The sequence below is a fragment of the Cyprinodon variegatus genome, unplaced genomic scaffold (assembly GCF_000732505.1).
Source record: "Cyprinodon variegatus isolate N-32 unplaced genomic scaffold, C_variegatus-1.0 Scaffold299, whole genome shotgun sequence".
Classification (NCBI taxonomy): Eukaryota; Metazoa; Chordata; class Actinopteri; order Cyprinodontiformes; family Cyprinodontidae; genus Cyprinodon; species Cyprinodon variegatus.
This window is the reverse complement of record NW_015150752.1, coordinates 61,208-86,036: the sequence shown is the minus strand read 5'-3', so window position 1 is coordinate 86,036 and position 24,829 is coordinate 61,208. Positions and strand designations below refer to the sequence as shown.

Below are 24,829 nucleotides of genomic sequence, written 5' to 3'. Positions count from 1 at the left end.
CAGGATGGGCAAGAGCAATCTGTTTGCATGACAGCAATAATTTATATACTCCATAAATCTAGGATATATGGAAGAAGGGCAAGAGGAATGTCAATACTTAATGCAGTTGCTGCATTTTGTAACGAGGTACGCAGAAGATACAGCCAATGCAAGGACGAAAGTGCTCTTTGCTGAGGATGATTTTTTGCTGAACAGATGATTTTTGTGAATTTCATGCAAAACACTTCATGCAGAGAGAGTCAGTAACCCTTCAATATGGCCCACGGTCTGTGAACAACTGAATCCAAGCACAGGTGAAGGAAAAAATGTCACAAGGGAACAAAGATGGACATGTAAAGAGAGGTTTCACAGGGTCATACAGATAGATAACGTTGGGATGGGATAGAGGCTAAATACAGGTAAGAATATCAGGAAGTCAGGTTGTATGGAACAATTATACTGTTAACTATTCATAGTAAGAACACTATCCAACCTCTTTTTGCACTAAACTGTATTTTTGCTAGTTTTAAGGTAGAAGATCAAAGCTGTGGAGACAATAATGTTTGCCTCACCCCTGATGTGAGGGTGATGTCCTGCAGCAGAGTACTGTCAGCCAAGACCTGCAGCCTGTATCGAATTATGGGACCATTGGGCTGGGCAGGGCTTCTCCAACTAACACGAATTGAAACTGAATCCTCGGCCACTGCCTCCAAGTTCCGAACTGCGCTGGGTGCTACGGACAGAAACAAGTTGATCCAAATATTTCTATGAAGGCTTTCTTACTCAAAAAAACATAAGTGTAACATGAAACATTTAAGTGCTTTTTATCATTATTATTATACCTTCAGCTGGTGTTGTTAGAACCTCCTCAGCTGCTGGTCCCACCTCTCCAGCTGCTTTAGCTCGGACAGCCACAATATACCTTGTATAGGGAGTCAATCCAGTAAAAAGGAAACGCATGTCCCATGTGCTGTTTTCATACAAAAACCCTAAAACAAGAAAAGGATTCTTCAGTTTGTGTTAGGTTTTTTCATTTATTGGATTACTTTAAATATTATTTAACCTGTAGGTCCATAAAGGTAAAGCACATAGCTGAATTTTCCAGTGATGATGGTTGGAGAGTTCCACGACACAGAAATTGACCTAGATGTCATGTTCAACACTGATAGGTTTTCAGGCGAATCTTCCGGTGCTGACATGAGAAATTAATTAAATTACAATGAAAATTTTCAAATACTCATTTACAATAAAGATTTAGGGCTGTTTGTTGATTTCCACACACCTGATTCTGGCATGCGAACCATGGTGGAGGCTACCTGTCCCTCTCCGTCAGAGGTGAAGGCAGAAACCTCAAAAAGATAGGCAGTGTAAGGTCGCAGCTGATCCACTCCTACTGATATAGGCACGTTCCAAGCTGCTGCGGGTGGCACGGCAGAGAGGGTGATGGGTGGAGATGAAGCTGTTATCTCCAAGGGGCTGGGAGTCGCTCGTGACAAGATATCAGCCGCATCCTGGAGACATCAAATTATGCAGAGAGAGAAGTTTTCCAGGATAATTCTGGATAAAAGTTCAGCTTTTATGAAGGGGATCTAGTACATTGCAATGAGGGAGGGCTCCAGTCATGATTTCCTCTGCATTGACTTCCAGCATGCGAACTGTCTGCCCCGTTCGAGCATGCTTTGCTTTGACAGCAAACTTTGTGATGAGGCCATTTATGCGGCGTGGCAGGAACCAGGTAACCATGACAAAGGTGTGATTCTGAGCATACGCCGTCACATTGGTCACCAGGCCAGGGGCTGTGGGGAATCACAGAAAAGCACAAGTTTGACCTCACAGAAGTGTTATTTTGAATGCATGTAGGGGATGTTTTACAACTCACGTGACTCAGATGTCTTTATGTACAAAGGTTTGCTGAATGGCCCTGTCCCAGCTGCAGACATAGCTGCTACCTAAACAGAGAAAGACGAATAGTTTACAGCATCAATACAGTATATTTCACTTTAAGGTAGTGGAGGATCTTCACGAATTTTTGAAAAGACCTGCCCTCTCCACTTTAGAAAAATAAAAATACACATGCACAACCCTGTACCCACTCACGAAAGGGAACGCCATGCCTGAGCTTGCACAAGCGCATTTCTCCTTGTGCACGCTTTGTTTAAAAGTTATTGTTTGTATCGCTCATACAAGCTTACTCTTCAAAAGTAGATTTGCAATTTTTTCCACCATGTCAGACTCACCACCGGTAAGTTAAAATGGGGAGGAGCACGTCGTACGGCTTTATGTACACATATCACCGGAATCAATGAAAATTAAGGGGGTTAACTTATTTTGATGATCCGTCCGGAAAAAGGAGCATTCTCCACTATACCTTTAATAAAGCACCAACATGCATTGCTGTTATAAAGTGACTCAAAACCAGATGTAAACTAAAGATGTAGATGTGTTTGAAGAAATAATTTTATGTATTAAATCAGGAGGATTAGGAAATCTGGTAGTCTACAGTATTACTATGGGCTGCAAATATTAAATAAATCTCACTGTATAGCTTGTCCTTTGTGGCTCTTGCGAGTGGTGTTTAGCTTCCAGGCCAGCAGGACCCTTTTATATCTAAAGGTGATTGCCCCTTTAAGTGTTAACGCCTCAAGGCTTCCCAGTTATTTTGCCTGGAGCACTCCCTCTTTAAACATCCCAGTAAACATATCTTCATAGGGTAAATAATTGTCAAACAGGATTTAAACTTTAACATGATCAAACTGAGGAACGGCACAAAACAACAGGGGATCATTGTCTGGTAGTCACTGCAGGTGTAAAACAAGGGAAAAAATGAGCCATGAAAAACATTTCTAGTTGGTTCTTACAGTAGCTCAGAGATCTCACTAAACCACGTTTCACATCAAATTGCTGTCAATCGGATAGAATGTGTCATTATTTGGTGTGCAGCCCTACTGTAAGCAGCCTGCTCGCTCTTAATGCCAAGATCACAGACATATGTCCCCTCAAACCTGGCCCCTGAGAAGAGTAACTGTACTATTATTATTTATATAGGCTGTTATATCCATATAGCCTTACCTGTAAACTTCCCATTTTTTTTCTTTTGAAATTTTAACCCCAAGGAAGATGAATGCTTTTATGCTGACAAAAAAATTTGTTTTGCTGCAACTAATCTGACTTCTTATTGCATGGGTAGGAAAAGCTATCTGTATTTAATGAAAAAGTATACACATCTAGTAATTTACCAACCTAGATCTATGCAGCACTTCTGGAGTAACAAAAAAGTTCCCTGATTATTAAAGCCTGCCATTCAGACTAGGGGGTTGTACTATCTAGTTGTTCTAGTTATGTGCTGCTGATGTTCAAATTAATTTTACATTATAGCCAAACATGGCTTTGAATCTTAACTCTGTCTTTATTGTAGTGATTTCTTCACTAGGATTCACTAACAAAGTTCTGATGCCTTCACAGAGGCCTTCAGCTGCTGCATTTATTTGGACATTGGTTTTAAAGTATTATACTTCAGTGTTTTAGAGCAAAGTGGGCTGAAGGCAAATACGCGCCACACTTTTCAGTTGATTCTCTTTTTACTTCCCCAAGATGACAATATTTCCAATAAAAAAAACAGACATTTTGGGGGTTTAATTTGAAAAAATATGAAGGAAAATTTTAGAGCATCATAACCTTTTATCAGACAGTGTCTATTCTTCTCAAATTAAGCAGCCATAGTCTAATTTAACACCTTCAGAGTTATACCCCAGTAGCTCCCTCTGGTCACATACAAAGTTTTTCAGAAAAATTACTGCATCATACTTCCGTTTTATTTTTATATCTATTTTTGTTTTGCACTTTGTTTTTGTTCAATTTATTAGAAAATAAAGCCCCTCTGTGTATATTTACCATAATAACACAATCTTATCAGAGGTACAACATTGCACAGGTGCATAATTGGAAAACAACTTGAAACAATGGAGGCAAGGAAGTGTGGAACCACTAGTGGAGTTGCAAAAACAGTGAGGCAAAATTAAAAATGTGTGAAAAATAGCCAAACAAAATGTGATTCCTGGAGGGATAATATTTCAATAGCGCTCAACTACAGTATTAACTTTGGGTTTTACTGAAACTGCAGCTAAAGCTATAAAGGCATTAGTTAGAGGTTAATGGATGCGTGGGTAAACATCCTTACTAATACTGATACTAGTGATAGTAGTGCTATATTTGATGTTGAGTTTTTAGAATAAACACAGACAGCCTTATGAATTGATTCATTGATTAAAATAAATGGGGGTGGGTGGGTTCTGGACTTCTATCTAGGCTTAGAAAGGATTGTCTTAACACTATCAGGACTGAGGGTTATATCAAATAGTTTTTTGTCTTCTTTGTAGAGTATATAAAGTGACTATGCTATGACTCCTAGTGGCAAAGGTGACACCTTTTCAGTGGTCCAGGAATTGTGTGCAGCTGCATTCATAAGCTGGAGAGCCAACACAAATGATGAGGAGGTGAAGTAACCCGATACATGAACACGCTTTCATAATCCCATATGAACCCTCAAACAAATCCTGTGTGTGCAGGTATAATCAGCAAGTGTGTCAGTCTCTGAGTCCATTTGTATAAAGGTCACGGTCGGTTAATGGATTCTGAAACTAATAAGCATGATCGCATTCAAGCTCAGTGACAACAGGCAGTGGAAAGAGCCTTTGCTGATCCATAGATCTGTTTACCTGATTAATAATGTAATCGGGATCAATTACCTGCATTCTTTTCAAATCAGATCACAAGGTCCTTTTGTGTTATCTGCCACAAAGCCACATGATAAGACAGAGGAAATACTTCCAGGAATGTTTGCTCAGAGGCAGAAAGGATAATTACACCTTCCAACACTTTTGAAATTATTTGGTCAATTGGCACTTATGTCCAACTCTGAGATTAGTTTTATAACACCTAACTCCTTTTTAATAAGCCAACCAAAGAAGAGTCCTCATGAAAAATTTGGTAAAATTGTTCATCCTACCTGGATGTGGTATGTTGAACCTGAGGTAAAGTCTGTGATTAGAGTCTCTGGTACATCCAGGTACTTGGTCACCTGTGTGAAAGAGGGATCAGGATATGGGCAAACCTCCTTGTACCTACAAAACAAAGAAAAAGAATAATAGCAATACCATATTTCAAGATTTCCCTTCTTTGTAAATAGTTTTCACTTTAATAGCAAAAAGTAAAATTGTGATTTAGATCGATAAGCTGAACTGATATTTAATTACTCAAAATATTATGTAAGTAGGCAAGGTAAATTCTTACTAAATGCGCTTATTTATTAAAAATAAAAATAAAAATTTGTAATCTGGTAAAATATCTATTTGTATACAACAGAAAGCAACAATTACTGCTGCAATGGAAAATATGACCTACAATATAAGAACGGCTATCTTTGAGAAAATGGAAGTTGCTTTTATTGGAAGAAGAGGGAAATGTAGAAAGCTTCTTTTGTCCAGCTGACCAACAGTAGCAGAAACTAAATTCTATCTCACTGCCTTTTATTGAAAAAACTGGAAAAGGATAGAAAGGTAGATTGAAAATATGATCAGTTTTGAAAACTGTTCAAAATCTTTGTTTAAACCTAAAGTATAATTACCTTAAAGGAATTAAGTAAATCTAGACAGAATCTGGCTATTTTACTTAATTTTACTGTTAACTATCTAAGGATACATAAGAATATATACACATACATAATCATGTATATAAACTTTGTTTAGAGACCAGCTTGAACCGTATTTTCTCAAAACTTTAGCATATCTTTTGTTCATTATTTGGTTGATATAGGTTTTGGAAAAATGCTAAAAATCAAAATATAGTAACAATGATGTGAAGGAAACTCTCAGGTTCCCTATTTACAGATTAAATCACTTTGTGTGGATATAGTGTTTGCTTGAAGTGTTAACATTACCGTCTATTACATCACAGCATTAGATGAGGAATGTTTGGCTTGTTATAAAAAAACATGTTTTTTATGTTTAATATATCTATTTAATTCTATAATGGACATGTATTGCTTTTTTTGAATAAGGAACTGTGAAATGATCTAAAGAAAAAAACTAAGTATTTGACAAAGCTGTAATAGCATACAGAGTTTTTCCATAACAAAAAAAAAAGCTTCAATACTTCTGTAAGAAACTGCAACTTGATTTTCTCTTGATATTTTAATGCACATATCTTACAGTATACGTTCAAAGGGGCAAATCCACCTAGAATGTAAAAAATAGATATTAACCTGAATTTGGCAATAGCCAATAGTTCAGCCCATATAAAATAATTCTGGCTGGGCCAGGGCATCAAACATTTGGATTCTACTATATAAGCTAATTTAAGATGATAGTTTTCTGTTAAAGGAAATTGAGTCCCAATTATTGCTAAGACATTTCAATGTTTGAAAAATATATAAAGAAAAGGAGCAAAAACTACCTGATTACATATCCATCTATATTTGCACCAGGTTGCATGGTCCATGACAATAGAATCCCATTAGACCCAACAGGTTCTCCCTCGAGGGCTTGTGGAGGACCAGGTACTACAGAAACTTGGAGAGAACCAGGAACAACATTATTCAAATAAGCAAATCTTATAAATTTGTCACTCAAAATGACCATCCGTAAAAAGAGTTTGGTACAAATTGGACAGATTATCATGACTGCAAACTCTTCTGACATAGTATGAGCTATATTTAAAGAGTAGCAAAGCTGGTTTTAGTGGAAGGTATGCATGTGTGGGAGTCTAAACATCCACATTGTATGTGGCTAAAGCCTGATGAATAAGTCTTTACACAGCAGTGGCATTTCACTGACATTCACTCCAGACGCATTCATCCGGGGGTTCAAAAGCTCTGGTTAAAGTTACCTAAAAGGAGTTAAAGCAATGAAAGAAGTACACAGATCCAAACACACACATTATCTCCCACTCAACTCATCCTTTGCCATGTGCCAGGGCAAAAACCAGAGAAGACCCTGATTATACATTAAACTGCATAATTAAATCAGGCATATTCAACAATTAGCTTTGATCGTAAAACCATCTCACCGCTCTGTTTGGTAAGGATGATGCGACTCACTCCAGGGCTACTTTTTGATGCGGAGGCTGCAGAGACTGTCACAGAATACTGCGTCCCAGGAGTAACATCCACCACGTCAGCCTGTGGACACAGAAAAGCCCACACCTTGTCCAAAACCATCAGTGAAAGCACACACTGTTTTTATATCTGATTTACTATCTGGGTTCCAACATGCATTTTTTTTTTCTATTTTTCAAAGTATGTTACTTTTAAATTTTCCTTGCTATTGAACAACAAAAAATGTCTACCTGTACATAGAGTTGCATTGCTGTAAAAAAAAAAAACAGTACTTTTTGCAGACAGCGCAGTATGTTAAAAATTCCCTTATTGAATTGTGGTTTGCTTTATTTATTTGCATATTATGTGTTATCTATGATTAACCAAAGCAGAGTTCAGTTACACTCAGTGACTCGGTATCCTGTAAGGAATGTACAATTAAGAAATCAGTTAATCTTTTCATTATCTATGTTTTTGGTCATTGTTTTTTTTTTTTTTTTTTAACTACTATTTACTTTTTTTCAACTTGTAAAGTTGTAGACATGTCAACTTAGGTCCACAGCATCCGAATAAGTAAAAGGCTTACACATCTTACATGTACAAGGAATTGCTTTGGTGATAAAGTACATAGACAATCATAAACTTGTCATTAAGAATTTTGGAAACTTATATTGTAGAATAAGAAATGCAGATTGTATAGGGATTATATGAAATTAAATAAAAATGTGCAACTTTTTGATAGGAAGAGGACAATACACTAAAAAATACGACGTTAATTGAATAGTGGTGCTTGTCTTTAGATATTCAAATAATTAGCAACAGAAAAGTGACATTTGGGGAATCAGGCTTTGTTTTTTTAGGCTAACTCCAACGTCCTGCAACAAAAGCAGCTTCCAAGAAGAAGCTGCTTTTGTTGCAGGACATTTAGGTCCTTAGGGACCTCACCCTACTGTCAGAGGGTAAAGTCTAGAAGAGTTTTTGTCCTGGTTGAGAGGGGTCAGCTGCAACCTGAAAGTTTATGAAGAGACAAAGATAAACCTGAAGCTCAATGCAAAACAATATATGCTTGTGTATTATGGTACATTCATAAACAATCACATCTTTTAAAGCACTTGAAAATAACAAATTTTAATGATAAATTGCATAATAAAAGTTACCTAAAGGGACATTCAGACTGGTAAATTTAAATGAGATCCACATCTAGGTATAAGTTTTTAAGTATAATTCTAATTCTTCACACTTCATGGATGCAGACACACACACACAAAAAAATAAAAAATCCAAAGACGAACAAAATAACAACTCCATTTAACATTTGGTAAAAGAATCTTGTTGATCCTGAAGGCCTTTTAATATAGTATTTGAGCTTTAGACTGATAAGAGTAAAGTTCAACTTCATATTACACCAGGTGTAAAATTAAATCAGCATACAAACGGATTTTAATTAGGTCATACCTGTCTGATATAGAAATAATTTGATGAATATAAATAGTTAACTTTGACAAAAAAAATAAAAACAAAATTAATCTGTTTTAAGCAAAACTGAAAAGTATGCAGATCCTATATTATTGGGAGGTAAAATGGGTCAACAAGTGTGTCACTGAAAGTGACGCCAACTAAATCTCTAAACAGGTCGGTGTCCTATAGCTGCAGGTCAACCCCACAATTCTCTCCCTATACTCCACTGTTTAAAAAGACTCTCCATGCAACTTTTAAGTAAGTACACGTTAAAGAGAAAGTTAGCAAATTCATTGTACTGAATGTTCCCAGCACTTTCCAAGCTAAACAAATCATTTCTGCACTCAATTCCACCACTGTATACATTTGTGAAAAGATCCCCAGAGATTTGGGAGAAAAAAATGTCACTGAATAGTTATGATTTCAGTATTTTCTATTATTTTGCCACATTTGTATTTCCACTGGAGGTTATGAAAACCCAGTGTTTTTGTTAGTTTCTTATTATTCCCAAATTCCAGTCCAGAGTCATGCATTTTCCATTATTGTACCAACTTAGGCCTGGCAAAGGAAGTTGGATATGTTTTAATGGAAAGCTTTGCAGAAAACCAATAACTTCCCTAAATGAAAAGGAATCACTAGGTCAAAATTTTCTTCAAAATCTCCACAACCATGTATACTGTAACCTGTCGATTTAAACTATATTCTGTAAATGGAAAAGCATTTTTGAAAATGCTCAAAAGGTGAAGGCCAAAGCTACATTTTAGAGTAAAAGACACTAATATTCTGAAACTATCATTATTTAGGACTGTAATCCATGACTAAGAAGAATAAAGGTAGTAAAGAATACAAAAACCAAGCACTCATGAGAGGAGGAAAGACAAAATCTAAGAAAACAAGAGACAGCAAAACAGACAAACATAATGCAATTACAACGGTGAAGCCCCAAAGAAAAAAAATGTAAACTCTACAGAGAGGAAACTGGGAACAGTTGCAAAAAATGGACTATATTTTTTTCTCCAATAAAATACGGTATATTAATGATTTCTTTACTGCATATGCTCAGTTAGACCAAGATCCTTTAGATTTATAGAAAAAAATTACATTTTTTAGATTAAACTTTCTTTCTTAAGCTGTATTTTTGTTGTACTGTCCTGGCCATTTGTATGAATTAAACACAAATTAGATTTACTTTAGAGTGATATTGTTAGATTGTGCTGAACTCTGTGTTTCTAGAGAGAAATATTCTTTCGTCAAAGCTGGCATCTTGGGAATGGTTGCAGCAGCGTCCTCAAGCTGGAAAGCTCCTTAAAGTCCAGGGAAGTGTAGCTGCAGTACTGAATGTGCAAGTTTATTTAAAAGCTTATGTGAAAGTTATTTTTAAGCCCGTTTATCCAATATAGATGGATATAAAGGCTTTATTGTGAAATTGCTAGATAATAGCAATATCATAATAAATCGGTTATTTAAAACTCATGTTGTATTTGGTATAACTGTTTCACCACGAAAAAATAATAATAAACAATTCAACTCATTCTTAAGCTTGTGGGTTAAATTCCTGCTTTCTCCTACAACACCTGGCAAGATACTTTAATGCAAACTAACCCATGAATAAGTATATGGATTTGTGCATATGGGGAGTGGGAGCCTAGTGGTTAGGGCATAGAGCTTGAAATCATGAGGTTCTGAGTTCAAGCCCCACTGCCACTCTGGGTCTCTGAGCAAGACCCTTAACCCGACACTGCTCTCCGGACGCCTCACGATGGCAGCCCACTGCTCTCCAAGGGGATGGGTTAAATGCAGAGGTAAATTTCTCCAATGTGAGATTATTAAAGTTCAATTATTTTTATTTATTATATATTTCAGTTCAACTGGATAAATATCTTATAAACACTGCTTGTTATAATAACCGATTAAAGTGCTTGATTTAAGTACCCGCAGTGGGTAATTAAATCAAGCACTTTAATCAAACAATCTACATTTTATGCCATTTCCTACAAAGAAATCTAAATATCAATGTCTAAATGCATCAGTCTAATGTACAACTAGCAAGGTACTACTTTAATGTTTAAAAATATTTAATCAATAAAGTCAAACTCTCACTATTGTAATTAGTCTCTTAAATGTAGGCATGCTGATTCCTTGAGGTGGCAGCAATAAATGTGAGAAATTGGTCTGAACATAAACAGCGAGGGGTTCACTGTCATCTAGTAGTATCCACCTCTTATTTATGAGATTAAATTAAAGAAAATGCTTTTAAAAATGAATGCAGCTATGGACAGGGCGTTTTCAAAGTAATCAGGTTCCTTGAAGATTCTGCACATTAAAACACTGAAACTTCTCTAAATCTTTTTTTTTAAAAGCCTAAAGCTGAGTCTCATTGGATGGGGAGAGCTAGGGAGCATTTTTTAAAGTACTGAAGCATATTTTCAAGAGGATTTTGATTTAGACTATTACTGGGCCGTTCTAAGACATAAATACTATAATATTGTAGAGCTTCTGCTCCATGTTTCAGATTATTTTACTGCTGGAATGCTAACCTCCGCCACAATATTCAGTATTTTGTAGCCTTGAACAACTTTTCTTCTAAGATGAACCTGTCTAGGTTGAAGTGAACTCCCCCAATGGAGCTGCCAACACCATTTTTTACAATGGAAAACCAAAAGAGATAGGTTTGATCTTAAAAGAATCTAAATAAAGACGGCTAAACTGTGTGCCAAGAAAAATTATTCTCAAGCCAACACCCTGCTGTATGACTTTGAAACTGGTTCAGTTGTCTTTGTTTGCTCTTGACTCCCCCCCACAAAAAAAAAAAAAAAAAAAAGATTTACAGTGAGATTCAGTCGAATCAGGATTTACGTCCACATACTCCTCAAAACAAGGTTGGGCAATAGTAGGCACTTGAAAAATAACTGTGCTGCGCTTTGTATTAGGACAAGATTTGCTTGTGCGAATGTTTTTAAATACACATAGAATTTTTGACTTCAAATCTATATATTTTTATGGATAGGCATAACCTAACCCCGGCATTAACCTTCTCTACTTTCTTTTCATGAGATCTCTGTTGTGTTTCTTGGTTTTCATAACCACATTTATTTTCCAATGTTCTCTAACAAACCTTATAGGACACTCAGACTATCATTGGAACCAACTCTGTATAATTCTAGTTGGATTTAAATAAATAAAAAGGCTAACTAGATGACTTTTAAGGGGAGTTGGTTAAAGTATGGATACATTTCAGGCTATCAATGTAAAGGGGCTAGAATCAAATCTACAACACATCTTTTTATATCTTTTTTGGGACATTCCATGTCCTACTAGATTTTCAATAAGATTTTAGTGAAACTCATTGATGTTTTAGCAGTAATCTCACAAAATGTGAGATTCTTTAAGTAGAGATACTTTAAAAGGAACTACATATAAATAGCATGTGTAAAATCGGAGCTATTCACAGGTTCATTCTTACCTGTGAGTGTACCTTTCCCAGGTTAACGGTGAGCATAAGGACTGCTGATAAGAAGGCCATGCTGCTGGGTAGTGGAAGTAGACTATAAGTTTAGCCACAGCAGGTTAGATGCCTCCAAAATATATGTGTCCAGTCACAATGCGGAAAAATTAGCGGCAGACAACAAGTTAAATTGGTATCATCCAGATCTTGAGCAAATTCAATAGAGGCTTGATCTTGAGGTATTCCACAATTTCTGTGAATCCTTCGATTGGCACACAGCTAGAGCTGCTCCTCTTGTCTTTTTGCCTCTCTTGGGAGAGCTGCTTAAGCAAATGAATGATTCAGAGCTGAGCTCATGAGGCCAACTTAATAAATAATGTGATCCATTACTCAACTCTGTGCTGGGTTTTGTCTGTATGTGTGTGTATGGTGTGTAAGGTTACGTTCTGGAAGATATTGGACACCTGGCAGTCGGTATGGGGTGGTTCTTGCTTGAATGGGAGGAGATGTTGTTTTTTACAGTATGTAAGGATGTGTTTCAGTGCATTGAATTCATAATAATAAAATGTAGAAACACTTTAGATCTCGGCTTTCAGAGCAATGACTTATGTTGTCTTCAGGGCAATGTATTCAGAAAGCATTTTTTGTGATTAAACTAGGCTGTGTGTGTACCTGGATGTATTCATCATGGACAGGGTGAAATGTGACTGCTCCTTGGTTTGGTTGCAGTCTCACTTGGTAGTGATCAACACACCCCTCTGGTTGCAGCCAGCGTAGTGAGAATGCACGTTCAGAAACGTTGAACAAATGCAAGCCTCTCACTTGCTTTGGCACTAAAAAGGAACAAACGGGAAGAAACAGGGTCAGAGGTAGGGAGAAAGTTACTGTAAATCAAAGTAGACCTGATGAGGTCAGGTGTGATTAACTGAGCCAGTGATCAGTAAAGCTCTTGAAATATCATCTACCTGTGGTGACAGTCAGAAAAGCAGCACTTTCTGCTGTCACTCCTCTCACTCTCTCGGCACTCACGTTGTAGCTGCACCCGTCCAGCAGGCCTGTAACCACAGCAACCTGCTCCTCTTTAGGAATTGTGAGTACTTTTGTGACCGTAAGGTTGGCCACGGTTACTCTGTGAAAGTCGAACTCCCCAGGTGCCCCGTCCAGGCTCACAGAGAAGGACGAAGCATCCACCTTATTCAAACGAAGGCTGCATTGTGCTGCAGGGTGTTAAGGACAAATTGGAAATGTTTTTCAGGCATATGTCCTGAATAAGATTTAGGTGTGTGCTTTTGTTTCTTACGTGTGCTGAACTCTCTGTTTGCTTCATGGCTACTGTCTGATCCCAGAACACTCTGAATGCTGACCCCATAGGCTGACCCCGGGATCAATTCTCTGACCTCATAGTTTGTGCTCTCGGTGAAGACCTCAGTCCAAGATTTCCTGTCTGCAGACAGCAGACCAAAACGAAGCTGGCAAAGCAAAACACAGAAATATTTTTTAACAAATAACAATAGCAATACTAGTCATTTAAAGGCTACTTCTCAAAAATCGTTTTGAACATCTTCCCTTTAGTTTCATGCTAAACATTGTTTTAAACAGTGTTTATGTACTTGGTCATTGTTCCTGGCAAAATGTCAATGAAGGCTATTCATCTTTAAACGGTTGTAACCAGATCCTTATTGTGTTCACAGTGGTTACCATGCAACCACAAAATGAATGCAGGTCGTGGTTGATAATAATAGTTTGGATAGATCTTTTCTAATAGTAAACATACATGGATATATGTACATCATAAATTTACTGTGTTTGTGAGATCTTGGACAAATTTAAATGTTACCTTGTACTTGTCAACCTGTCCTGCTGGTGGCTTCCAAGTCAGAAATACAGACGTATCGGAGTGCTCTGATGTAACCACTTGCTTTGGCATCCCTGGCACTTAAGTTGCATGCAGTTAAGAAACATTAAATATCTGTAGTTAGTATTTGAACCAGCAAAAGAATATATTGAAAGTTGTAGAGATTAATCTTGTCATTTTAAAATATGAAGTGCTACATTGAATTCTTTGGTGCCTTATTGATAAGTGTTTATATGGTGGAACATGAGATGCACAGGCCAGTGCTTTTCCTGCTAACCTGTAGCACTGCAAAACTTTAGAGTTTTAACTTACTTGTATACAGGATCACAGTACAAGGCTTACTTCTTTTTGCCAAACTAGTCGTGATCAGCTCAATTGTGTACTTGCTGCCCTCAGCAAGGCCTTGGAAATTGTATGATCTGTTAACACACACACACACACACACCTTTGGTAGTCAGTGTTTTCAGGAACAGGTTTGAGGCAGCGATAATAACTCTGGGTTCATATTAATTTTGATTGTGGCAGAATGAGAAGAGTCTTGCCTGCTCTCCTGATGAGAAACGATCAGCTCCTGAATGGATGTCGTGTTTTTGATGGACAGAATGAATGAGCTCACCAGTCCTCTGGCTTCACTCCAGCTAATGCATATGGATGCTGTTGTTTTATTGACGAGTGAAACCTCCACTTTGCCAGGAGCTGGCACATCAAAAAGCGACGCATGTCGCTGTTAAAGAAAAGAAGGATGGAGAAGTATTGCTGTGTTTGTATGTGTGCATTTGTGTGCCTACCTGCAGTGATATTGATTGAGACAGGTGAACTGTCAGTGAAGGACTCCTTCTCTGTCCGTACAGCAAAGTGATAGAGTGAGCCTGGAGTCAGACCAGAAAACACTGCACTCTGACTAAACACCTTCTGTACCTGTAAACCACAAATCCAAAAGGCAAAAATGATCAATACTTCTGTATAGTAAATACAGTGGGGTTATCGGTGAGATAGGAATACAGATTGTGCACAATATGTTATATATTAAATATGCAACCAATTTAATAATGAAGGACTGAAGGAGTCATTTAAGTCTTGCATATAGCAGATAAAAATCAAATCTGCTCACAAAATGCTGAAAAAAATGTACACTTTCTGTTTACTCATTAATTTATTAATTCACCTTGAGTTTCTGGCCGCAGTTAAAGCATATGACCTCATAGCTCTGACCCTGTCCTGGAGCCGGATCCCAAAGCAGCTCTATGGATGTTTCTGTCACCACTCCTTCCCTCACTCTGCTCGGTGGAGCTAGACCTAAAATCAAACACCTCTTCACAAGATATCCTCCACAGCCAATATAATTTGATATGCAAACATTAAAGCATTGAAGCATTAAAGCCTTTATCTGTCAATCAATACATGCAGTATAAAACATAAAAAAAAAATTAATCATAAATATTGTTTCTCACTACATGAATGATTTATATTTACAAGAAAATCAATAATTGTGTTTTAGAAATAAGCCACATATAAGACATACGTCCTTTTAAGTCAAGAGTATAACTTAAAAGTGCAGGCTTCAATCATTTTCAAATCCTCTTATCATTTTATCATTTAAGCCCAAATCTTCAAAGCTCTGTAGCAGACCTGATCTTCAGCTAAATTTGGGGCAGATTTGATTTTGAATCTGATTTATATAATTTGCATGACATGATTATTAAAAAAAAAGGCTTGTACTGTAACTGAAGGTGACAACAGCAGTAATTTCTGTATTTTGTAGCTGATGGTAAATTGCACAAAGAATCTATGAAACACAGTTGAATTATCTAAACAGCTTCAATTATATGAGGTTAAACACACATTAGTCATATATGAAATAAATTGCTGCCGTAATTACATTAAAAGTAAGATGATTAAGTTCAATGACACTTATTAATAACGTGATAAGTAGTTTATTCTTTTGCATGAAGAAAGGTACATTAAAAAACCTTTTACAACATTGTCAAGGCAGAGGAAAGCCGATAGAAAAGTCTTAAGTAAAAATCAGTAAATAATGTTAGCTTTGAAAATGTAGAGAACTTGGTAAGATGTTTACCTACGCTTTGCAGCTATATATTCAGCTCTTCTAGGGAGCCTTCCAAAAAGCTAAGCAGTAACCTTAGTTAGTCCTTAGCTTTCATGCACTTGTAAGGAGAAGCATTGATGTTGGAAAAGAAGCAGTAACATTTTCCATTCTTATCCATCCATTAGGTGTTTTATTCTGTTTTATGCTTTGGTAACCTATTAGGGTTTTTTTTTTCTTTGCATTTAAACCAGTGGACTCTGATTAAAGAAGAATAGTTCTGGGTGAAGTAAACATTTGGATTGAGTATTATTGCCATGTTTTAAATGATTTTCAAGATAAAAATCCCAATTTCCAGTATAAGTTATCCATTTTCTTTTCAAAACACCTGGAAATTTAAAGGGTTTATGATGCCTTCCACTCTTACAATATTTTACAATTCATTTAGAAGATAAAAATACCCATAGCATTACAAGTCCTCCACCATACTTAACACCAGAACTGACCAAAACTTCCCCATGGTCGTGCTTTTTTGAAAGCCACACCAACTGAGAGTGTTTGTTTGTTGCCCCAAAGCTCAATTTGAGTCCCTTGTTTCTTCTGGAGACCTACAGTAGTAACCCGTACTGTAATATTAGTTCTCCAACTATAAGCTTTTTATATCATTTCCTCATTTTTCTCTTTACTTGGTGTATTGAAAACCTGTGGATGGTGTAGTATTTTCACACAAAACATGGTTATGAAAATGTTTTTTTTAAAGCTCGCAGACGTCTGACACATGGAATCAAAAAGACAAAATAATTAGAATAAAATAAGTCGTCAACCTACTTGTTTTAATGGGATGCGTGTAGAAAGGTGGTCCAATTCTTCCTTTCATAGTACTGTACACACTCAGCTGGTACTGTGTCCCCGGAGTAAGACTGCTGATGGTTGTGGTATAAATGCCAGCAGGTAGGGAATGCCAGTCACAGGAATACTCACACGATCTTTTACATGCCCTGTTGCAAACTCCAAGACATGCACACACTTTGACACCATCACTCAGACCCAGCTTTGGAGGCTGAACATACAGTTGTGTATAGTTTGTCCCCACAGATACAGGTAGTGCCACCTGCACAGGCAATGGAGCTGCATCCACAAGGACAGATACAAAATCAGACACACATTTCCAAATAGGCGTGTACTGTCAAGGGCTGTATTTATATTCCTATCACCTGTGGTGTGAATGCTAATGGACCTCTCGCTCCTATAATTTCCCCTCGTGGCAACGACTGCTGCCTCATATGTGTGACCAGGAGTAAATGAGCCCAAATTAACACAAATTGATTCATTTTTCCCAAATCCACCAGAGCTGGAGTCGTTTATCCACAGCGAAGAAACAGAAGTACTATTAAACGATTGGGTTGTCACGTAATATGCATCTGGAAGATCACTAGGTGGAGCTGTCCAGCAAACTGACAGGCTGTCATTCAAGCTTAGCATCAGCAGATCACCAGGAGGCTTCACCGCTGAGAGACACAAATAAGGAATTATTCTTTCTTTTTAACAGTAAATTTCATTTAAACACAATGTAGGACATCTGTTTGAATTTGTAAACTCTGGATTTATATAAAAACTATCTTTGTGCACAAAAGCCTAATGATATATATTTTGATTTAAATATCACACTTTCTGCTGCATTTTTCGAATAATAAAAGCAATAGAAATACTTTTTAAATTATTACCAGTGTTTTAATGAACAATATGCCATATTTCCAAATAGTAATGTGCAGTTTTTAAGTATCTAATCAAACATTCATTACTTTTACAACATTGTCAAGGCATTAATTAATTTTCAAAACACTCAAGATTCCTGAAAAACAATTGGTTAAGGCTTTAGTGAAGGTGTTAAACAGAACAAAGGTGTGTGACAGAAACTTTTAGCAGATAACAGGAAGGAAGAAAGTCTTATTCATAATGTTTGACATTCTCTAGCATAAATCATGGAGCCTTTTACAGTATACAACACATATCCCTGATTCTAGTATAAAATAACAAATGCCTCCTTATAGCAGGCTCAGCTAGGTAGAATGATTATGAAAGCTCTTTTTGTTCTTTCCTTTTTAATAGAGAAAGAAAAATCTGCATAAGCAAAAATCTGCAGGTCAAAGCTTTACAAAGAGTAAATTGGCCATAAAACCTTAAACCTGAGTAAATACATCTCTAACACGGCCCATTTAGTGATGCATTTATTTCAGAATTAGAAATTAAGGACTTTTTTTTTTTTTAGGACAAACATACTTTAGATAAAGTTATCTGCTACAATTTTAAGTCATCCCTTATTTCTTTATATTTTGCTTCCAACATTGTTTCTTAGTTATCTTATTTGCAGATCAGTATGTGAAAAACTTTTAGCCCTCATTATTTAAAAATGGGTAATAACTGGCAATGTTTCAAATATTCTTACCTGTTTGAACAATCAGGGGTACCTGTCTGCAGCTCAAGATTCCAAACTGTGTCACTGTTAAGACTTCAATTCTGTATCTAGTGTAGGACTCAAGTCCTCCAATCACAACAGTGTAGGACAAATTCCTGTTGGTCCCAGAAACCTTGGTGATATTGTTAAGTACCCACTGCTGTCCTGAGGACACATCTTCACATAGTACAGCAAATTCCCAGCCAGCTGCACACCGGGTAACCGGCAGCATCCAGTGCACAATAATCTGACTAGCAGTTATGGAACCAGCAGTGATATTCTGAGGAGGAAGGGGTCCTGTAAGCATATATATTCCAGGTTAGCATATATTTATATGATTTGTGGGTTTCCGATATTTGTGATAAGTTTTCAGCAGACTCACTCATGTATGCAGTCTGTGTTTGTCCCAAACTCCAGCTGGGGCCGGCATGGTGGGAGACCTGAAGGGTGAAAGAGTAGATGCTACCAGGGGACAAACCTGTCACAGTTACCCCTCTAGATGAAAGAGAAATTGGGACTCTGACTGTTTCTTTGAAACCTGGCTTGCTCTTTTCCCTGTTTGACTCCTTGCATCCATCTTCTTCACCATGACCTGAAATGGCCATTTCACTTTCTCTGTACTTGAGGAATATCTCAAAGGATGGAAAATGAGGAGAGAAGAGGGGTGAAAGGTCACTCCATCGCAGCTCTGCCTGCTGGTCTGTCACCTGAGCCAGGTCGAATGAAAATGATGAAGGAGTTGAAGGATCTGTCGAATGCAACACATGAGAGGAATTATTCTGGTCAGAAACAGGAAAGAAGTTTTATTTCAGTGCCGCCAGAATTTAGGTCTCAAAGTTTTTCACACGTGGTCAGGTACTGGCAGACTGGGCTCTCTACGGCACTTTAAGATCCTTCCATAAAAGGTTACATAGCTTCTTGCATCTCTGGGCTGCTGTTCACAGAAACAACTTTCCTCTGATTAAAGAAATGAAAATATACATTTTCTGGTGCCTGAATTTTAGGTGCAGAACATAACCTTTTTTGATACTTTTCTTTGCAATTTCCACAATGTCAGCCATTGAAATGACCCATAAGTAATGCAAACTAGAAGTATGTAAAAAAAAAAAATCTTGAAATTTGTAAAAAAAAAAAAAAAGAAAAAAAAAAAGGGTACACTGTGTAGGCAAATTACTTTGGTATTGGCAGATGAATGGTAGAGGGATGTCACAAAAAAACGCAGTCAGAAAGTATCCAGGGCCTGTAGCATTCCTCTGAAAGGCAAAACAGTCTGTCTGGTCGGCTGGGAGTAGAGTCACCAGAGTCTTTGTCTGATTATACGGCGAACCATCAGACCAGAGTGGGTGGCCTTCCTCCTGTTGCGAGAGGAGAGTAGACATTATGTGCTGAATGGACACAACCACTAATTAATGTCTCAAAAACAAACCTCCTTTCTGAGGAGGAACTGCTGTCATCAAGCTTTTATAGCTTGTAAAGTAAACTAATTTCACCTGCTTATTAAAACTTCAGGGACAGTTTGGATCACTTTAAAGTGACAGCATGTCATCAAGTTAACACAAATAATTATACAAAGAATTATTCTAATTTTCAGGTTTGGGCATTTGATGAAGCTAAGTTGTTTAAGAAAAAAAGTTAAAAGTCTACTGTTTGGTGTTTAAAGTGTCTAGAAATAATTATCAAAGGCAAACTTTAATATGTAAAACAGCTTTTCAACAGATAATATTGTAAAGTAATTTTGATTGGACAAATAATCTTAAATAATTCAAGTATAAGGGATTTAAAGCTGCTAAGCTAATACTTTTTGTAGTTCTTTTCATGCACTTTCATTTTTCCACATTTTCTCATTATAACTATAACTTTCAATGTATTTATTATATACAGTATCACAGTATAGAAAATTGTGGAAAGATGAAAGAGAGACACAAAATCTTTTTTGTGAACAACAGCCTCATGGAGACCAGGAAATGCACCAGTTAGATTGGATATACGTTTTTTAGAAGTTAAAAGCATAAAATTTTTTTTTTTTTTTTCAAACAATAAACCAAATACTGAACAACTAACAGAGTGCTGTTCAATCAATAATCTAAAAATAAAAAATGTGGAACACCTGCAAAATTGAACATGAATCTGAACCATCTAAACTGGTAGGATAAGCCTTGACCTGTAAGAGCTGCAGAGACCAGCAGCTTGAATTGGAGAATCTGTTGATAAGACTTCTACCAGTGCACACTATAAATCAGCCTTTGTGTCAAAGATTGAGGAAAAACAATTACTGATAGAAATATGGCCATAGGAGTTTCTCTTTATCAGCTCACCACAACCCTTACAAAGAACACAGCAAACATAAAAAAGGCTCCCTGGCCAGAAAATAACTTTCTAACAATAAAAGGCAAAACTTTGTGTGGAAAACTTACACAGCACGTCATTCCTAACACACTATTCCTAAGGGGAAACATGGTGGTGGTGGTATTATACAGTGGGGAGTTTGATTGAATTTTAGTGTGTAAAATAAAAGTTTATTGATATTGTGTATTTGTGCCCTAAATGTCATGCTTGAAGTCAACACAGACTCACAGAGATGAACTGCATTATTCTGAGTTTTCATCATGCTTTTTGTCTCAGGATACATGTTAATGAATGAAAAGTTACCTTTTGGTCATTAAGACCTGTCCAGAGCAGCAGCAGGTTGTCTGCTGTCTGTAGGTAAGAAGATACAAAGAAGAGATCTTCCAGGGTCTTCAGGTCAACTAAATGGCTTCCATACACCAAATGTTTGCATCTGCTCATCGCATCACCCCAACTCAAAACTGATCTCCCCACAGAGTAGCAGCTTCTTCCATTAGCCAGCCAGCCCTGTGGACACTGATCTGCAATCATCATTATCATCAGAGCACAATATGAAGACTCCAGTCAGTCAGCTCACTGGCAAAAAAAAGAAACGCATTGTTTGTTATTCTTAGAGAGTACAATACCTGTTTCCAAAAAAATTAGGAGTTTTTGCATCAGAGTGATGCCAGGATGAGCGAGGAAGGTAGCCACCATGACTTCAATCATGTAGCGTGTGCCAGGCTGGAGATTTTTCATCGTGAATTTGGATTGGATCTCTGAGAGGCTTATGTTGTAGATGCCAGTGACAGAATGTGTGTGCATGTTGTACAGAGTAAAGGTGAGTATGCTCTGCTGTCTGTGAAGTGGTTCCCATTTCAGGTGGGCAGTGGTGGTGGTGGTGGATACGTTAAAGGAGGAATGAGACACTGGAACTGGAGAGACAATTAATATATTGATTAATGTTGGTGAAATTCATCTTACACACAAATAAACTAAATTAATAAATCTTAAATATCTGTTCATATGTGCAGTTTAGCAATACTCACTGAAGTGAAAGATCTTTGTCTCGAGCACTGAATCATTTCTGCTTCCACTTAGCGTGATATTATACCCCCTAAGGTCCTGGCTCATGTGCAAACGTATCCTGCAGTCAGGAGAGCATGCTGAGCTATTGACACGCTTTGAGAAGATCTACCAAAAATGTTGAAATAGAAGAAGAAATATTAAACACATATAAAAGCAAAATTTCCTTGCAAATAAAGTCAATGTTAAGGAAACAAAAAGCTGAAGGACTGTATATTTTACAGAGTGATTCTCACCAATGGGTCACCTGCATGCCTGTAGGTGATGGAGTAGCTGTCTGCCTCTGGGTTAGAGGAAAAGGACTTAAACACAACATCAACCTCAGAAGGATGTGAACGCTGTCCACAGGTGGAGAAAACCACCTGTAATTTCCATTATATAATTAGTACAACATATTGCTTAAATATTGAACTGTTCCCCATTTTTTACATTTCAGTCAACTACATTACAACTAATCAATCTTACTTTATCAGATTTTAATGTGATAGACCAAAACAAAGTACTGTAGTACAAAACAGTACAGTGGAATGATAACATGCTTTTAAAATTTTTTGAAAGATTCTTATGGCCCCAACAGCTTCTATTGACAGTGATAAAACAGTAATGGAGAGAGAAACGGTGAATGCATGCAGCAAAGGTCGCAAGGTCAGATTCCAAACCCCAAAGGCTGAATCGAGGGCTCCTCTGTATTAAAGGGATTTAAGTAATTTGCTTTTAATCTGAAAACTTGACATGTATTGGTGTAGAATGCAAACCGAGTACACCTGCGGCTAATCTGTTTTAATGTAGGATATAATTTTTTAAAGAAAAAAAAGCATAAAAAACCCAACAAAAAGCGTTGTGAAGACCAAGGAACTTCTTTGATATATGCCAGACACTTTTGGCTGTCACTGTGGAGAATCATCTGATTGTCTGAATATAAAAAGAGTACTATACAGTGGCAAACCAGACATAGCTGCCCATTTAAAATGGCAGGGAAGGTGAGAAGTCTCAGGCAGGATGTTGTGTTCTGACTATAAACTAACACTGGGCTTCACATTGCACACAACATCCCCATAATGAAACATGGTGGTGGCAGCAATATGCTGAGGTGATGGTTTGGGTTTAGGGCTACTGACCAGTTCAAATACCTTGGAGCAGTTATTGACTCTACTCTAATGTTTAAAGGTCACGTCAAGAAAATCTCTGAAACAATTAAATTCAATATTTGTCATGATCTTGGCGCTGATGGTTTGGTTTTTTCCTTTGCTCCTTGCTCCCCTGTCTAATTGGTTCTGCGGCTGATTATCGCCGATCATTTCCACCTGGTTCCTCTACTATTTAAGTTGTGTGTTTGCCTCCCACCAGCGCCAGGTTATTCTTGTGTTTTTGTGATACGTTCCCTAGCAATCTGCAGTCTGCCTGTTTCCCTGATAGTGACCAGTTTCTGCCCTGAGGATTTCGAGTTTTTGCCTTGCCCCTGTCTGCTCTGTTTGTCCTGTCTGATCCTGGATTCTACCGGCTTCTGAACCTGGAACTGTCGTCTGACTTCGGCCTTGGATTTCCCTTCTGGACTCTGTTGCTGCTCGGCGTCTGCTGCGGGCTCTCAAGGAACTCTGGGGGTGTCTCCCGCCGCAACTGCGGTCAGAGCTCCGCAAACGGACTGAACTTTGAATCAGGTCAGTGACTTTGCTCCAAGTCGTGTTAAGCTCCATATCCAGTCACTGATCTGTATTCTCCCATTTCTGCAGAGATCCGCCCCGCAGCAGACGAACAGCCCCGCGCACCTGTTTTGTTAAATAAACGCTTTGAACTTTCCCACTGCCTGTCTCGCCTCGAATTCTGGGTCCTACATTCTGAGATCATTACAATATTATTATACAACCTGGTCTCTTACAAATGAAACCACATTTAAAATCAGTATATAAAAAAAGCTTTAAAGATTTTTTGCTAAAAAAAAAAAAAAAACTTTTTCGTACCACCACTGTCACATTCTTGAGACTTACCATCTCTACAACTTTGAGAATTTTATATACCTTAAATATGCTTGAATGGTTTATAAAGCACTGAATGGACTTGCAGCGTCACCATTAAGGGAATTCATAAAACTGAAATCCTCTTCTGGCAAAGCCACTCAGTCTATGGTTAGAGGTGACTGTGAAGTGTCCTTGAGATGGACCACCTTTGGCCAGATTGTTCTTTCAGCCAGGGGCTGTATCATGTGGAACAGCATCCCTCTCAGTATCAGAGAATACTCAACTTTTAACACATTCAGAGCTCATTTAGAAAAATGTTTAACATCCTATCACCAATGTGCTCATTAGACTTTACCGATCTCCTGGCGCGTGACTCAGCCAAATGTAAGGATCAGCTGTTACTTTGTAAATATCTGCACATATTTATGCTAATGTTTCTGTTTGAACCTGCCCTTGTAAGTATGTAGCCTTGATTTTTAAGATGTTCTATGTTTTATAAAATATTCATTAATGTGTACTGTCCCTGACAAACAAATACTTTACGGTAATTAAAAAAAAATCAGTTGTGAAGCAACAGCAAAGACATTTTAAAATCATCCATCCATCCATCCATCCATCCATTATATTACATTACAAAAGTTTGTCTGCTGTAATTTTAATAAAGATTTATCTGTTGATTTATGAAAAGGATTTGAAAAACTTCTGACATCATGTCTAAAAACATAGTTTTAAACCTAAATCTTCACGGAATATCAATATTATTGTTTGAGCAAAATAACTAAACATAACTACCAAACATTTTGATCTCCCAGTGTAAATACTTAGCCAATTGTTACTGGTTAAGATCAATACATACTCCTGTAGTTGAAAATCTGGCCAAAAGTTACAACTAAAGCCTGCTGAAATTCTGCAGCAAAACTCGGAAAGTGCTGTTAAGGATGCTCTCCATCCAATCTAACTGACCAGGAATTATTTATATAAAAAAAGAGGCATTATTTGATACATTTTTGTGTAAGAAATACCAAGAAGTGCGTATAAATATCTTTCCACTTGCAAAATTATGCATTACTTTTTGGAGATCAAATATAGCCAAAAAATAAACAATGTGTTTTTAACTTGAAAACTTGTGAAAAAATA

General features: G+C 37.2%; 1 protein-coding gene across 1 annotated transcript in view; it reads right to left on the bottom strand.

The window, feature by feature from the left end:
• ptprq (protein tyrosine phosphatase, receptor type Q) overlaps window positions 1-18,493 on the bottom strand; it is a 53,645-nt gene extending 35,152 nt beyond the window's left edge. The window contains exons 1-20 of the mRNA XM_015383968.1: window positions 18,318-18,493; window positions 17,086-17,379; window positions 16,700-16,999; window positions 14,993-15,123; window positions 14,616-14,745; window positions 14,370-14,523; window positions 14,140-14,246; window positions 13,810-13,907; window positions 13,273-13,441; window positions 12,938-13,189; window positions 12,645-12,805; window positions 7,042-7,153; window positions 6,430-6,535; window positions 4,985-5,099; window positions 1,859-1,928; window positions 1,576-1,775; window positions 1,262-1,490; window positions 1,043-1,171; window positions 822-968; window positions 552-712 (exon numbers count right to left, since the gene is read on the bottom strand). Coding sequence (XP_015239454.1) covers window positions 552-712; window positions 822-968; window positions 1,043-1,171; window positions 1,262-1,490; window positions 1,576-1,775; window positions 1,859-1,928; window positions 4,985-5,099; window positions 6,430-6,535; window positions 7,042-7,153; window positions 12,645-12,805; window positions 12,938-13,189; window positions 13,273-13,441; window positions 13,810-13,907; window positions 14,140-14,246; window positions 14,370-14,523; window positions 14,616-14,745; window positions 14,993-15,123; window positions 16,700-16,999; window positions 17,086-17,353 — 3,039 coding nt within the window. The 5' untranslated portion in view covers window positions 17,354-17,379; window positions 18,318-18,493. The remainder of the gene's footprint in view (window positions 1-551; window positions 713-821; window positions 969-1,042; window positions 1,172-1,261; window positions 1,491-1,575; window positions 1,776-1,858; window positions 1,929-4,984; window positions 5,100-6,429; window positions 6,536-7,041; window positions 7,154-12,644; window positions 12,806-12,937; window positions 13,190-13,272; window positions 13,442-13,809; window positions 13,908-14,139; window positions 14,247-14,369; window positions 14,524-14,615; window positions 14,746-14,992; window positions 15,124-16,699; window positions 17,000-17,085; window positions 17,380-18,317) is intronic.
• Window positions 18,494-24,829: the final 6,336 nt, after the last annotated feature.